Here is a 15,161-nt window from a genome sequence, read left to right as displayed (position 1 = left end):
GAAGTAGAACATAACACCTCTAAACTAAAATCTCTTCATGAGCAAATTAGAAACTGGCCTAGTAGATGTGGTTCTTAAAGTCGCATTTGTTAGCTTGAGGCATCCATAGTGGGGTGTGCGTGAGTGGGCAAGGAGGGAGCACGTGAACGACCCTAACTCAGGCCCTCTGTTGCTCTATCTTATTCTGCCATCAACTGGAAAGGTCCTGTGTTTAATCTATTTAATATATCAGGGTTTTGCATATCAACATTTTGTTTCGAGTAAAGGGTTCTACTCCAAAGTAATAAAAATTTGAAAACTACCAAACTAGAAAAAATGGAGCATTGCCTCTGAAAAGTCAAGGCATGCAAAGACTGTTAAAAAAAACTCTTAAAGTTAATAAGAGATGGCCAGGTACAGTAGCTCACGCCTGTAATCCCACCACTCTGGGAGGCCAAGGAGGGCAGATCATCTGAGGTCAGGAGTTTGAGACCAGCCTGGCCAACATGGTGAAAACCCGTCTCTACTAAAAATACAAAAATTAGCCAGGCGTGGTGGTGGGCGCCTGTAATCCCAGTTATTCGGGAAGCTGAGGCAGGAGAATCGCTTGAACCTGAAGGTGGAGGTTGCAGTGAACCAAGATAGCGCCATTGCACTCCAGCCTGGGCAACAAAGTGAGACTCCATCTCAAAAAAAAAAAAGGCAGGCTTTTGCCTATAGAAAAGCTCACTCTGCAAGGTTCTTTTAAATATAGGCAGGTATCTGTTTTTGTATTTAAGGTGTTCCTGAAAAAGTTAAATGTATGGGGGGAAAAAACCCTAACCAAACTTTCGCTTTACTGAAACGTTTCTGTTTCGAGAGACTCTAATGTATTATAAAATTCATAATTACAATAATTACACTCCTTTTCTAAAATCCCCTCATGTCAATATAATTCCAACATTTTCTGAATCTTTTTTTACTTTTGTTTTCCTTCACAGTGAACTTCTTTTTTTCTTTTTTTGAGATGGAGTCTCGCTTTATCACCCAGGCTGGAGTACAATGATGCAATCTCGTCTCATTGCAACTTCTGCCCCTGAGTTCAAGCGATTCTCCTGCCTCAGCCTCCCAAGTAGCTGGGACTACAGGCAGACTCCACCACATCCAGCTAACTTTTTTTTTTTTTGCATTTTTTGGTAGAGATGGGGTTTCACTGTATTGATCAGGCTGGTCTCAAACTCGTGACCTCAAGTGATCCACTCACCTTGGCTTCCCAAAGTTCTGGGATTACAGGCGTGAGCCACCACGCCCAGATGAACTTCTGATTAAGCACAACTATTTTCATCTTTGTCTCACTTGTGTTACATTTATGAAAGCCTGTTTCTTATCACTTGTCTTTGTATTTTATTTTCTCATTTTCTAATCATTTTTTAAAGTAGAAAAATAAAACAAAACATTAAAATTATTTACAAATGCATCTTAGCTGTACAAGGTGGTGCTACAGGCAAAATGAACTAGCTGGTAGCTGGTAGACGGCATCTCTGTATGTTTACATAGTAAAGAGTAATTTTTAGCTGAAGTTTGAAAGCCTAAGATTGATTTTACCAATGATCATTTAGATGTATCAATATATAATGTATACAAGTAAAAGTTATGTAAAAGTTCAATGCATTAAAGGATCAGCCATATTGAAATCCCTAATGTACTTAAAATATAATCCATACAATTGCTCTGAAATAAATCTATTATGTGAAATCATCAATATGAAATGGCCATGAGACTTCTACTCTGTTTCATACCCTGGCATTCTTTTGGTCTCTGGCATTAATTAGCTCAAAAGTTCTTGGTTGTTCTAAGCGTTACCTGGAAAACAATGACATAATTAGGAATAACAAAAGATAACTTTTCCTTACCAAAAGTTAACATAGCATATTATAGCAGTCCATACCTAAACAATTGGCACTATGTTACTTTGAGTAATGAATAAAAACGTTAAGTTTGAATTGGTATTCATGTTTAATGTTCTATATTTAGGAGAAGATGGGCGGCTGGCATATGAACAATTGGATAAATTTCCTCGAGACTGTGTCAAAGTCGGAGGTCGTCATGGAACTGAAGTTGCCACAGCCTTTTAATTACAGGTTAACTGCCTAACAGCTGTCTTAATATCTGACCCTTTTCATCAAGATGGTGCTGTGGTTTTGGCTGGAAATTGTTTAGAGCCTGAGAGACATGAAAACTAAAATAAAAATGTAGGCTGGGTGCAATGGCTCATGCCTGTAATCCCAGCACTTTGGGAGCTCAAGGCAGGAGAATTGCTTAAGCCCAGTAGGTTCAAGACCAACCTGGGCAACATAGCAAGGCCCTGTCTCTACAAAAAAAAAAATTGATTAGTCGGGCGTGGTGGTGTGCACCTGTAGTCCTAGCTACTTGGGAGGCTAAGGTGGGAGGATTGCTTGAGCCCAGAAGATTGAGGCTGCAGTGAGCCATAATTGTACCACTGTACTCCAGACTGGGTGACAGAGCAAAACCCTGTCTCAAAAAACAAAACAACAACAAAAACATGTTTTAGAAAGAATTCAGAGTCTTATTTCACAGTACCTATCTACTTTTCCTTTGGCCAACATAGGATAGGGCTATGGTATAATTCAATAGATTACATCATCGATTGTGTCTGATAATACTCAGTGAAAGAGTCCATCTTATCTTAATATGTATGAAATTTAAAAATAGCCATCTTTGTACTTTTTTGCAAGTTTCTCTATAAGCTTGAAATAGTCCTGTGATACTTCGATAAACATCATATGCCTTGCAGTTTTTCTCTGTCGTGTTCTCAGGGTTGAGTGGTCCCCTTAGCTACCTAACTTTACTTTCAATACAAAGCACAAAAAAGAATCTCTTCAAATAGAAGTCTGCCTGCAGAACCTGGCAAAATGACCCATTGTGAGAGTTTAGATGTTTTAATTTTATGTGCTCCCAGCTATTCTGGAGTCTGAGGTGGGAGGATCGCTTGAGGCAGAGGTTGCAGTAAGCTGAGATTGCACCATTGCACTCCAGCCCATGTGACAGAGGAATGAGAGCCAGTCTCAAAAAAAAAAAAAGAAAGAAAGAAAAAACTCCCACAATTTATTTTGCTTCTTTTCCCCATCCTGAAAATTCCAAAATCATGTTTCCATTATGGAAAAAAGATAAGTACATGACTAAGAACTACCTTAAGTTTATACCTATACACTTAAAAACAAACAAAAAACTCAAAACTTAACGCTTTTTTTTAAATTAATGAGAGCCATTTTTTATGATATTCTTACCGTAGGGGTATTTTGCTGCTAAGACAAATCAAAACCAAAAGCTGTAGATTCACAAACCTGTGATGCTCTTTGAGGTGGAGGAACCTAGAAGTCGGAGAAATCCTAATGGAGTAGGAGTGGAGGGACATTTAAAGTGGTCCCTCCTTCTGTAAAAATGACCATGGGATTAGAAAGAAGAAGGACATCCTGAGGGGTGGTTACAGCCCCCTGGGAAATCACTCACTGGTAGGATTCCCTGGCCAAATAGTTCAAACATCAGGTCCCATTATTGCTTCAGTATCAGAGATGCAAGTTCATTAAGCAAAGTACAAGACCATTCAGTAGCTCTTATTAAAATATCTTTTCTTCCTCTAAAGAGTATACAAGGTGGGGTATGCCAAGGTATCAAAACATTATATGTGAGTGTAATTTAAACTGTGGGATATCAACTATACTATGGATGTGTTTGTATCATTTAGATGTCATTTTAAATATTTACATTTTAGCAAGACTTTTAAAAAGGACTCATTTCATTTCAAAGTGCAAATTGTTTGCCAGGCTTCTGGCAAATAGTTCTTTCAACTGTGAAGTTATAATGTATATATCTGTATATTTATAAATATTATATATAGTCATATATCCTTCACTTTAAAGGTACATTGTACAGGCTGTAGTTAGTATGTATAGTCTATAGTTTATGTTAAATGGTTGAAATGCTTCTTTTTATAGAAAATCAAACACAGATGTTACAGGATTTTGTGTTTGGTTTGTCATTTTTTTTTATTTTTTTGACTATTGCATGAGTAATTAATTTCAGATCTTTTGTATTCACTTCTGTATTTTATGTTTGGTTGAGGGGGTGCTTTCAGTTCTGTGGCATTTGTATTCATTGATCTTTCAGTCATGTAAGTTAAAATAAAAATTATTTTTGAATTACTAGCATCATGTGCAGAGTCTGATTTTTTTTTTTTCACATGCCCTTTCTGAGTTGGTATTTATGGAACACACTGCACCTCATTTTCACCTTGATTTTATTTATCTATTTTGAGACAGAGTTTTGCTCTTGTTGCCCAGGCTGGAGTGCAATGGTGCGACCTCGGCTCACTGCAGCCTCCACCTCCTGAGTTCAAGCAATTCTCCTGCCTCAGCCTCCTGAGTAGCTGGAATTGCAGGTATGCGCCCCCACGCCCAGCTAATTTTGTATTTTTAGTAGAGATGGGGTTTCTCCATGTTGATCAGCTGATCTCGAACTCCCAACCTCAGGTGATCTGCCTGCCTCGACCTCCCAAAGTGCCGGGATTACAGGCATGAGCCACCACAGCTGGTGATTTTATTTTTAATTTGAAATTCCTTTATCTCTAAATAGAGATAATAAATCTCAGATTTGTTGTAAAGCTAATTGGACAGCTAAGTTTCACTGTTGTGGTATCTATGAGCAGAGACTATAAGCTCCTTGAGGGCAAATAGGCACGGCGGCTCACGCCAAGATCGTGCCACTGCACTCCAGCCTGGGCAACAGAGTGAGATTCTGTCTCGGGAAAAAAAAAAAAAAAAAAAGTTCCTTCACTGATTTGTGTATGTTCTGTTCCCACTCAGACCCCACCAGCATTATCACAAAGGAGCCCCTGACTTTCAACTCTCACAGTATTTACCACGTGACTCATTAAATACCAGTGATTGCTTTTACTGAGTCAGTGGTAAAAACATTTTCCTCTATAAGGTTTGCTACTACACTGTTTAACTAAATTGCCTTAGTTACTTTACAAAATTATAAAGTAAAATTATAAACCTTAGTTCACTGAAAAATGCCAGTACTTCTTGCTGTATCAGAAAAACTCAAATAAAATATTTTTATCCCTGACCTTTCCTGGAGACAGTACCTCTTAGTAAACAAATGTTATCTTTTGATTTTGAGGCAGTCCTAAGTACACCTTGTTCAAGGAATAATAATTGTTTGCTAAAAATTAGATCTCTAACTTCTCATACATTCAACAAGTATTTGTTGCTTACTTACTCTGAACAAGGTGTATGCCAAGGACTGTTCTTGGCACTGGAGATAGAGTAATGGAGAAAAACAAAAGAAATAACAATCCCTGCACTCCCAGGCCTTATATCCTGGCGAGAGAAGAGAGCAAAGCAGAGAAGGGGAAAAATGATTGCACAAGGTGAGGTGAAGAGAGACACAGGGAGAAAGCAAAGATCACAGGTTTAAAGAGAGTGGTCAGGGGCTGGGCACAGTGGCTCACACCTGTAATTCCAGCACTTTGGGAGGCCAAGGCTGAGGATCCCTTGAAGCCAGTAAATCAAGACCAGCCTGCACGGCATACTGAAACTCCCATCTCTACAAAAATTTTAAAAACTAGCCGGACGTGATGGTGTGCACCAGTGGTCCCAACTACTTGGGAGGTTGGAGCGGGAGGACTGCTTGAGCCCAGGAGTTTGAGGCTGCAGTGAGCTATGATCGTGCCACTGCAGCCTAGCCTGGGTGACACAGCAAGACCCCATCTCAAAAAAAAAAAAAAAAGGAGTGCAAAGAGTGCAAAGGCCTCACAGAAAATTACATTTGAGGAATGATCCGAGGAGCTATTGGGATGAGTCACGTGGATTATCTCTGGGAAGAACATTCCAAGCAGAGGCAACTGGAGGCAACTAAAATATTCCTCCCTAAAATGCTGGCGATTATAGTGAAAAGGTTAAAACAGTCTCCTTTCTGCCTTGGTCAGCTCGTAACCAAGGCTCAGAGACAGCACTGCTAGAGGACCCAGAAACAGACTTCACTCTTCCCATCAATTTACCTTCCCGCATTTTCTCACCTTTTGGGAGCCTGAAGATGGTCTTTTCTTTGTCTTGTCACTAGATAGGATTCGTGGCTCTTTGTTAAAATACTATTTAAGCAAAGCCCTTAAGCCACTGCTTAGAGAGAGAAATACTTTTGAACTGAAGGCTCTCCTGTGCGTTGGGTACGACACACATTAATAAACTTCCGTTTATTTTTCTTTTGTTAATCTGACTTTTATTTTCAGGACAGTGTCTCAACTGAAAACCTAAAAAGGGGAAAAAAAGAAATTGTTTTCTCCCCTGCACAAAAATAAGTACAAAAGCCTTGAAAAGAGGCCACGCTTGGTGTTTTGGATTTTCTAGTACCCACACTTAAGACAAAGAAAAAAGAACAGAGGATATTAACTGTAATAATATATTTTATTTAACCTAATATAAAATATTTCAAAATATGATCAATATAAAAATTATTGAAATATTTTACATTTTTTCCTACAAAGTCTTCAAAGTCCAGGGTGCGTGTTGCACTTACAACACATCTCAATTGAGACTAGTCACATTTCAAATACTCAGCCATGTGTGGCTACCTTATTGGACAAGGAAGGTCTGTTTTTCCGAATTGTCCCAGTAATACCCTTTACAGCATACACACACACACAAACATACACACACACAGACACATACACACGTATTTATGTACAGAATCCAAGCAGGGATTACATTTTTATTTTTATTTATTTACTTATTTTTCAAGACGGAGTTTCACTCTTGTTGCCCAGGCTGGAGTGCAATGGCACAATCCCGGCTCACCGCAACCTCCGCCTCCTGGGTTCAAGCGATTCTCCTGCCTCAGCCGGCTGAGTAGCTGGGATTACAGGCATGCGCCACCACGCCCAGCTAATTGTGTATTTTTAGTGGAGATGGAGTTTCGCCATGTTGGTCAGGCTGGTCTTGAACTCCTGACCAGATGATCCGCCCACCTCGGCCTTCCAAAGTGCTGGGATTACAGCCATGAGCCACCGCACCCGGCCATTTATTATTTATTATTTATTTTTTATTTTTTGAGGATGGAGCTTCACTCTTGTCACCCAGGTTGGAGTGCAAAGGCCAGATCTCAGCTCACTGCAACATCTGCCTCCCAGGTTCAAGTGATTCTCCTGCCTTAGCCTCCTGAGTAGCTGGGATTACAGGCATGCACCACCACGCCTGGCTACTTTTTGTATTTTTAGTAGAAAAGGGGTTTCACTATATTGACCAGGCTGGTCTCGAACTCCTGACCTCAGATGGTCCTCCTGCCTTGGCCTCCCAAAGTGCTGGGATTATAGGTGAGAGCCACTGCACCTGGCCTACATTTTTATTTTAGTTGTCATGTCTCTCAGGCTCTTTTAATGTAGCAGAGTAACCCCAATTTTTTTAAGCTTTCACACATTAATATATTTGAAGAGCATATGCAGGTATATTATGTAGACTGTCTCAAATTTGGGATATGTTTTAAAGTAGAGCCAATACATTCGTTGATAAGTTGAAAACAAGATGTTAGATAGATAGAAGCCAAGGATGAATCTAGAATTTTTTACCTGAACAACTAGGAGGAGGTAATACCATCTTCCAAGATATAGAAACTGAGAAGCAGCAGGTCTAGGGAGGAAGACCTGGAACTCAGTTTTGGACATGTTAAAACTGAAAAGCGTCTTGGACATTCAAATGGGGATATCAAGCTTATGACTGAATATGAGTCTGGAGTTCAGGTGAGAAATCCAGTTAAAGATATAAAAGTGGAGCAGGCGTAGTGGCTCATGCCTGTAATCACAGCACTTTGGGAGGCCAAGGTGGGAGGATTGCTTGAAGCTAGGAGTTCAAAACAGACTGGACAACATAGTGAGACCCCCATTTCTTAAAAAAAAAAAATTTAAAACTTGCTAGATGTGGTGGCCTATTGTCCCTGCTACTCAGGAAGTTGAGGCAGGAGGATCACTTGAGCCCAGGAGATCAAGGCCGCAATGAGCTATGATTGGGCCACTGCACTCCAGCCTGGGAAACAGGGCAACATGTCTCAAAAAAAAATTATATATACATATAATTAATATACTATATACATAATATATATAATTGGGAGTCTTCAGCATATGGGTAATAGTTAAAGCCATAAACTGGTTTATCTTGAAAGTATAGATAAAGAAAAAGGGCCAGGCATGGTGGCACGCCTGTAATCCCAGCATTTAGGAAGCCTAGGTGGGCGGATTGTTTGAGCCCAGGAGTTCAAGACCAGCCTGGGCAACATGGCAAAACCTCATCTCTACAGAAAAATTAGCTGGTCATGGTGGTGTGCACCTGTGGTTCCCAGATACTCATAAGGCTGAGGTAGGGGGATCACCTGAGCCCAGGAGGTCGAGGCTACAGTGGGCCAAGATCATGCCACTGCACTCCAGCCTGGGGGACAGAGAGACCTAGTCTCAAAAGAAAAAAAAAAGAACACATACAAAGACTGATGAACCTTGGGGCCTCTAATATTTAGAGGTCATAAAGAAGAAGAGGAACCAGTAAAGGAAAATGATGAGTGGCCAGGAGGAGAAAAATTAGGAGTGTGATATCTTAGAAGCTGGATGAAATGTGTTTCAGAGAGAAAGGAGTGTCAAATGTCAAAGACTGACAATTCAATGACCCTAACAGGCAATGTCAGTGGAGTCATGGGGTTGAAATCTTATTTGGAATTCATGTAAGAAAGAATGAGAAAGACTGGAGATGGGGAGTATAGCAGCTCTTTAAAGAGCTGTACTGTAAAGGGGAGCGGGGAAGTGAATGTGCAGTCACTGCGGGGAGAAAGTAAATGAAGTCAAGAGAGTTTTCTTTCTGTAATGAGAAAAAAAGTATAGCGTGTTTGTTGATAATGCAAAGGGTCCAGTTGAGATGGAAAAATTACCAAGATAAGAGAATTGTAGAGCAACATTCTTGAGGTGAGAGGAACTGATTGACATCTACTGCACAAACAGAGAGAGTATCCATAGTAACAGGAGGAAAGTCAGAGTCTATGGGGACCGTAGATGCAGATAGGTGGGTGAATGCACTGGTAAGAGTTACGCAAGGTGTCTTTTCATTGCTCTATTTTCTCAGCAAAATAAGATAAATCTATGATGTAGAGAACTCTCTTTGGGTAGCAAACAAGCAAAAGAGGTAACAATACTATGAAAGGTTGATGGAAAGAAGCAAAATACATGTTGGAATAATCAGACTAGAATGGGCAAGTTCCAAATATACCCTGCCTGAGCAAAGGTTCAAAGACAATAGTGAGATTCATGTGCATTAGGGGAAACAAGTTTAAGTTGAGGTTTTGTACACCAGAGAAATGAAAGTAAAATTGGTTTAGTCCAAATAGTAGAAGGCCTTCAATGACAAGCTGAAGAATTTAGGCATCTATTGCTTTCCCTGATTTGTATATTCCATTCCACAGTGTTGCTAAGTGATGTATTCCAGAGTTCTTGATTGTGAACTCCTGTGACTGCCAGTGATGCACCTGAAGGACCATTGGCCTTTTTCCACAATGGCTAACAGCCGATTTTCTTGTAGGCAAATTTGGGTTAAGATGTATGGGTATTTTGCGGGGCTGTGTCGGCATTTCCAGAAATACTGCTGTGCCACTGTTAAGGGCTTTTTTGTTAAGAAGAAGGAAAAAAAAATCCCTTCAACTGAGACTTATTTTCATAAGGAAAAAATTGTTGTACTTGGTCAAGTGTTGATGAATGAATCCCTACCCATTGAGAGGAGAGCTCAAGCTGCCCAGAAAATTGGACTGCTGGCCTTCACAGGTACTGATCTAACTGGCTGTACTAAAATGAGTGTTTCATGACACTCATTTTATAACGCTGTAGTTTAGTAATTTTTCTTAGCTGTAATCTTAAAATTCTGATAACATTTCATTGGATGAAATTTTTTTGTCCTTGTGCCAAAAATATTACTAATTATTTTATCCTCAAGGATCTCATGTTTTAAAAGAATGTGCCCATCAAATAAACTACTAATTAAATGTCTCCCATTTTTATTAATTAAAATATATATGTACTAAACTGCCTATCAAACTTCTCATTAACATTTTAAAAAATCAAAGACTACAATGATTTGATATAATTTCAACCTAGTGATATGATTCCAATGCAGAGTAAAACTACCTGATATTTTACTTTTTATTTTATGCATTGTACAGTAAATGTCTTAGAAAAATCAATAAAAACTTAATACTCTTAAGATACTTACTAGGTAAGCCAATAGGGGCATTAGTGACAGACAACAATTAATGTATACTTGGCTAGAAAGCAAAGTGGAAAATAAAGTGGTAACTGTTTGAACACACATTGCTCTAATAATCATCAAGTCCAAACTCACTCCATTTTTTTCTAATTGATAAATTTTAGGATGTGTAATGAGATTTTATAGATTGTCCTCAATAACACATTTCCTAACAAGAAGCTCTGGCTGGTGGCTATAAGAGTCTTTGATTATGTTTATTATTATTAGTTTTGTTTTGTTTTGTTTCATTTTTTGTCTTTTTTTTTTTTTAGACAGAGTTTTGCTCTTTTTGCCCAGGCTGGAGTGCAATGGCGCTCGACTCACTGCAACCTCCGCCTCCTGGGTTCAAGTGATTCTCCTGCCTCAGTCTCCCAAGTAGCTGGGATTACAGGCAGCTGCCACCATGCCTGGCTAATTTGTTTTTTTTTTGGGGTTTTTTTTTTTTTTTTGTATTTTTAGTAGAGACGCGGTTTCGCAGTGTAGGCCAGGATGGTCTTGATCTCTTGACCTCGTGATCCGCCCACCTCGGCCTCCCAAAGTGCTGGGATTACAGGCATGAGCCACCGCGCCCGGCCTATTATTATTATTATTATTATTATTATTATTATTATTTTGAGATGGAGTTTGAATCTTGTTGTCCAGGCTTGAATGCAGTGGCGTGCCCTCGGCTCATCGCAACAACCTACTCCTCCAGGGTTCACTCCATTCTCCTGCCTCAGCCTCCCTAGTAGCTGGGATTACAGGTGCCCGCCACCACGCCCAGCTAATTTTTTGTATTTTTAGTAGAGACGGGGTTTCAGCATGTTGGCCAGGCTGGTCTCAAACTCCTGATCTCAGATGGTCCGCCCACTTCGGCCTCCCAAAGTGCTGGGATTATAGGCATGAGCCACCACGCCCAGCCCTTAGACTGAGTTTTAAGTGGGAAGATGAATTACTTAGATGTAGTTTGATAGACTAAATCTTTCAAAGAATGGAGTTCACGAAAGAAAACAGTGAAAGGAGTCCTTGTTGCCAGAATGGCTGGGAACCACTGGCACAGAGTTAGAAAGGAGACAGGAAACATAGGAGATGCACCCATCTGAGTGGGGGCCAAGGGCTCCCCCAACATGGCGTGGGGTGAGTTTCCTGTGTAGCTATCTTCACCATTTGTGGGAAGATCTAGCTAATTATAAAAGGATCAGAATTCCTTAATTTGATGGTATTTAGCCTTAGCTGTTCTGGTAGGAAGCTAGAGAAAAGGCCTCTGCCTAGGCTTCAGGTAAAGCTTTAATGTTGAATAGAATATTCCTAGGACCATGGAACTGTGGAGAACAAGTAAGAGAAATCCAAGTGGGATCAAAACTCCAGTGGCGCCGAGCGTGGTGGCTATACCTGCAATCCCAGCACTTTGGGAGGCGGAGATGGGTGGATCACCTGAGGTCAGGAGTTCAAAACAAGCCTGGCCGACATGATGAAACCTCATCTGTACTAAAACTACAAAAATTAGCCGGGTGTGGTAGCACGTTCCTGTAATTCCAGCTACTCGAGAGGCTGAGGCAGTAGAATCTCTTGAACCCAGGAGATGGAGGTTGCAGTGAGCTGAGATCACGTTACTGCACTCTAGCCTGTACAATAGAGTGAGACCCTGTCTCAGAAAAAAAAAAACCTCCAGTGGCAAGAATCCGAGCAGCTTTGTCAGCTACTCCTCACCACCTAAAAAGTCTTCATTCTGTGTCGTCTTGGCTAGTACCTTGTTGGAGTTTGAGATTTGTACTGGGGCTCAGGTATATGGTGAAAGTAGAGTCTAGGGCCAGGCTGGGTCAGTGGCTAAACAAGAAAAATCTTGTAAGGTCGTGTTAGTCCCACAGCTGCAAAAGAGTTGAGGCAAGAAATGTGTAAGGGGAACAGGACAGCAACGAACAAAAACTCAGGAAAACCTCCCTCCTGCCAGTCAGTCCCTGAAAGTGCTGCTCAATCTTTCAATTTGCTCTTGGCACTAATGCTCTGGGATCCTTCTTTTTTTTCCCCACCAGTACTAAAGGCAGATAATCCAGAATGAGACCACGAGGGATATTTGCTAAGCGAACACAGCCAGGTTTTATTCACCTTGAAATACTCACTCTTGGCCGGGCACAGTGGCTCACACCTGTAATCCCAGCACTTTGGGAAGTCAAGGCGGGCGGATCACCTGAGGTCGGGAGTTCGAGACCAGCTGATCAACATGGTGAAACCCTGTCTCAACTAAAAATACAAAAAATTAGCTGGGCGTGGTAGTGCACGCCTATAATACGAGCTACTTGAGAGGCTGATGTAGGAGAATCGCTTGAACCTGGGAAGTGGGTAGTGGAGGTTGCAGTGAGCTGAGATCGTGCCATTACACTCCGGCCTGGGCAAAAAGAGCAAAACTCTGTCTCAAAAAAAAAAAAAAAAAAAAAAAAAGGAAAGAAAGAAATATTCACTCAATACTCACTCCTGGGTGCTTGCTTAAAGGCACCAGGGAGGAGACCAGCAAGCAGAGACCTTCCCAGGCTTTTCATATCACTGCTTGCTTATCAACACACACTTTCTTGTCTTCATGGCAGCAGCATGGAGGTGACGGAAAAAGACAGGAAAATTCAAAGTATCCAAAGTATCCTCTATAGGGCAACAAGAATATGAACATATAGGAGCATTCAAAGTGTTATTAGCTACTAGATACACCAAACACTTCTGGAAATGCAGATGTTTGTTTTACAGGAGGACCACCTGCTGGGAAATTTGCAGCTGAGTACATGAAAGAAGTGGCTCACTTGTTGCAAGATGAGGAGGTGGCACCAAAAATAAAGATCCTGCTGCTTCAGAGTGTGGCATGTTGGTGTTACTTAAACCCTGTCAGCCAGAAAAGAGCCCAAAGTCTGCAATTTATTCCTATTCTCGTTAGTTTTTTTGAAGGCAGATTCGAGTCTACCATCAAAAGTGAAATAAACAGCTACCTCCTCCTTAAATTTTGGACCTGTTACGTTCTCTCTGTCATGACATGCAATAACTTGTCTTACGTCAAGGAGCTTAAAGAGCACAGGGTTCTAAAATACCATTTGCAAATGTTGGCTGCTGAGAATTGGTCTGGATGGACAGAGAATTTTGCAGAAGTGCTGTATTTCCTAATTGGTTTTCACAGGAGTTAGTTTCTCTAAGTCCAGTTACATGTTGCAGCTCTCTGTGCCATTGTATTACCCTGGACAACTGAAATAAACAATAAAAGTCGATGTTTTCCTTTGTAGTTGAAGAGTTCTGTATAGATTTTCATACAGTTAACGGCAATAATTCAACTTCAGAAAAACAATGCTGTTTAAAATACCTCGTAGAGACAGCCCATTGAGCTTGTTCATGAGTGTATTCTTTCCCATTGGGAAATAAAGATGTTAAAGCACGCAGTTAGATACAATGGGGAATATGAATGAAACCACCTTTGCACAAATGAGAAAAATCTAACAGCAAAAGAAAGCTGACCTGACACCACCTTGCTTCTAACCTCTAAGCTGCCCTTGTTCATTCCTGGGCATAGGCCAAACTAACTTTGGGAAGAATTTAGTTCATAGTTTATGAAACAAAGATGATTACCTAGACTCTTCCCTGAAACAAACTCCCTCCTTGCTTGGGGACCAGACTGCTTCTATAAAACTAACACATTAGCCACAGATTGGAAATTATGGCTCAGGAGTCATGCAGCCAGAGGCCACCAGATTCCAACCTCCCCAGTTGCAACTACAGATTAGTATTGAAAAACCTAAGGTTAGTATTTGAGGTATTTTTCAGATCCTGCATTCTGATGGATCAGCTGGCACCACCCAGACTGCCAAGCTGGTTCTTTTGATCTTATGGTCACCAACTAGCAACTGACTCAGCACAAGAGGACAAGTTCCAGCCTCCTATGATTTCATCCCCAACAGAACCAATCGGCATTCCCCATTCCCTAGCCCCCTGCCCACAAAGCTATCCTTAAAAAACCCCAGCCTCCAAATTTTCAGAGAGGCTGATTTGAGTAATATTAAAACTCCGGTCTCCCATTTAGCCAGCTCTATGTGTATTGAAATCTTTCTCTATTGCAGTTCCCCTGTCTTGATAAATCTGCTCTGTCTGGGCAAAGAGCAAGAAGAACTCATGGGGCAGTTACATGAACGCTTGTAAAATTACAGAACTGGAATATTATTTTTTGCCACCTATTATACAAAGGAGAGAGAATGTATATCCTCAATGTCTACCATTAAATCATGAAACTCTTATTTTCTAATATATCTTTTTTGAAGTTGATTAAAAATATGTATTTTATAATTGATTTCCCATTGGAAAAAAATATATGCTGGTATTTTATTTTAACCATATGCTTCTGTGTGGTAAAAAAAAAAAAAATATATTAAAAGTTAAAAAAGACCTCATAAAAATTAATTTCATAAAACTGAAATTCATCAGAAGATGCATCATGTATATAACTGTTAGGAGCAATGGTGCACTTTGGGAGTTATTAGATGACATTAAACCAAGGCACCCAGAAAAGCCAAATCCTAGCCCCACCCACAGCCAACTCCTTCAGCAGGCACTATTGACCCACCTGAATCCTTTCAGCCCTATTTCAGTACAGAACCTCCGGTGGCGGTGCTTTTGAGGTGGTTCTCGAGCTATCAGAGCATGATGTGGTTGCACATAGGGCTGACTGAGTTAGCACTGGAATTGGCACTCTTCTTGCCTACCTCCACCTGCAGCAGCCCCGCAACTCCACTGGCACGAACGTCTGGATGGAGATGGAGCACATGTGTTCCAATGACTAAAGTTAGGTAGGCTCTTAGATTTTCATAAAAAGATGTTATTCTCTCTGTTTTGTCTACTAATCTGCAACAGAAT

At 40.5% G+C, this 15,161-nt stretch overlaps 2 protein-coding genes across 7 annotated transcripts in view; both read left to right on the top strand.

The window, feature by feature from the left end:
* RIPOR2 (RHO family interacting cell polarization regulator 2) overlaps positions 1–4,187 on the top strand; it is a 239,407-nt gene extending 235,220 nt beyond the window's left edge. For all 6 annotated transcript variants that reach the window (XM_050788192.1, XM_050788191.1, XM_050788200.1 and 3 more), the window contains one exon: positions 1,993–4,187. In XM_050788192.1, coding sequence (XP_050644149.1) covers positions 1,993–2,093 — 101 coding nt within the window. In that variant the 3' untranslated portion in view covers positions 2,094–4,187. The remainder of the gene's footprint in view (positions 1–1,992) is intronic.
* Positions 4,188–8,962: 4,775 nt separating this feature from the next.
* On the top strand, positions 8,963–13,542 carry ARMH2 (armadillo like helical domain containing 2). Its single transcript, XM_050788238.1, has 2 exons — positions 8,963–9,826; positions 13,020–13,542. Exons 1-2 carry the CDS (start codon positions 9,529–9,531, stop codon positions 13,445–13,447), a joined length of 726 nt encoding a protein of 241 aa, XP_050644195.1. The 5' UTR covers positions 8,963–9,528; the 3' UTR covers positions 13,448–13,542.
* The last annotated feature ends 1,619 nt before the right edge of the window (positions 13,543–15,161 follow it).

The sequence above is a fragment of the Macaca thibetana genome, chromosome 4 (genome assembly GCF_024542745.1).
Source record: "Macaca thibetana thibetana isolate TM-01 chromosome 4, ASM2454274v1, whole genome shotgun sequence".
Classification (NCBI taxonomy): domain Eukaryota; kingdom Metazoa; phylum Chordata; class Mammalia; order Primates; family Cercopithecidae; genus Macaca; species Macaca thibetana.
This window is presented reverse-complemented; position numbering and strand designations above follow the sequence as displayed.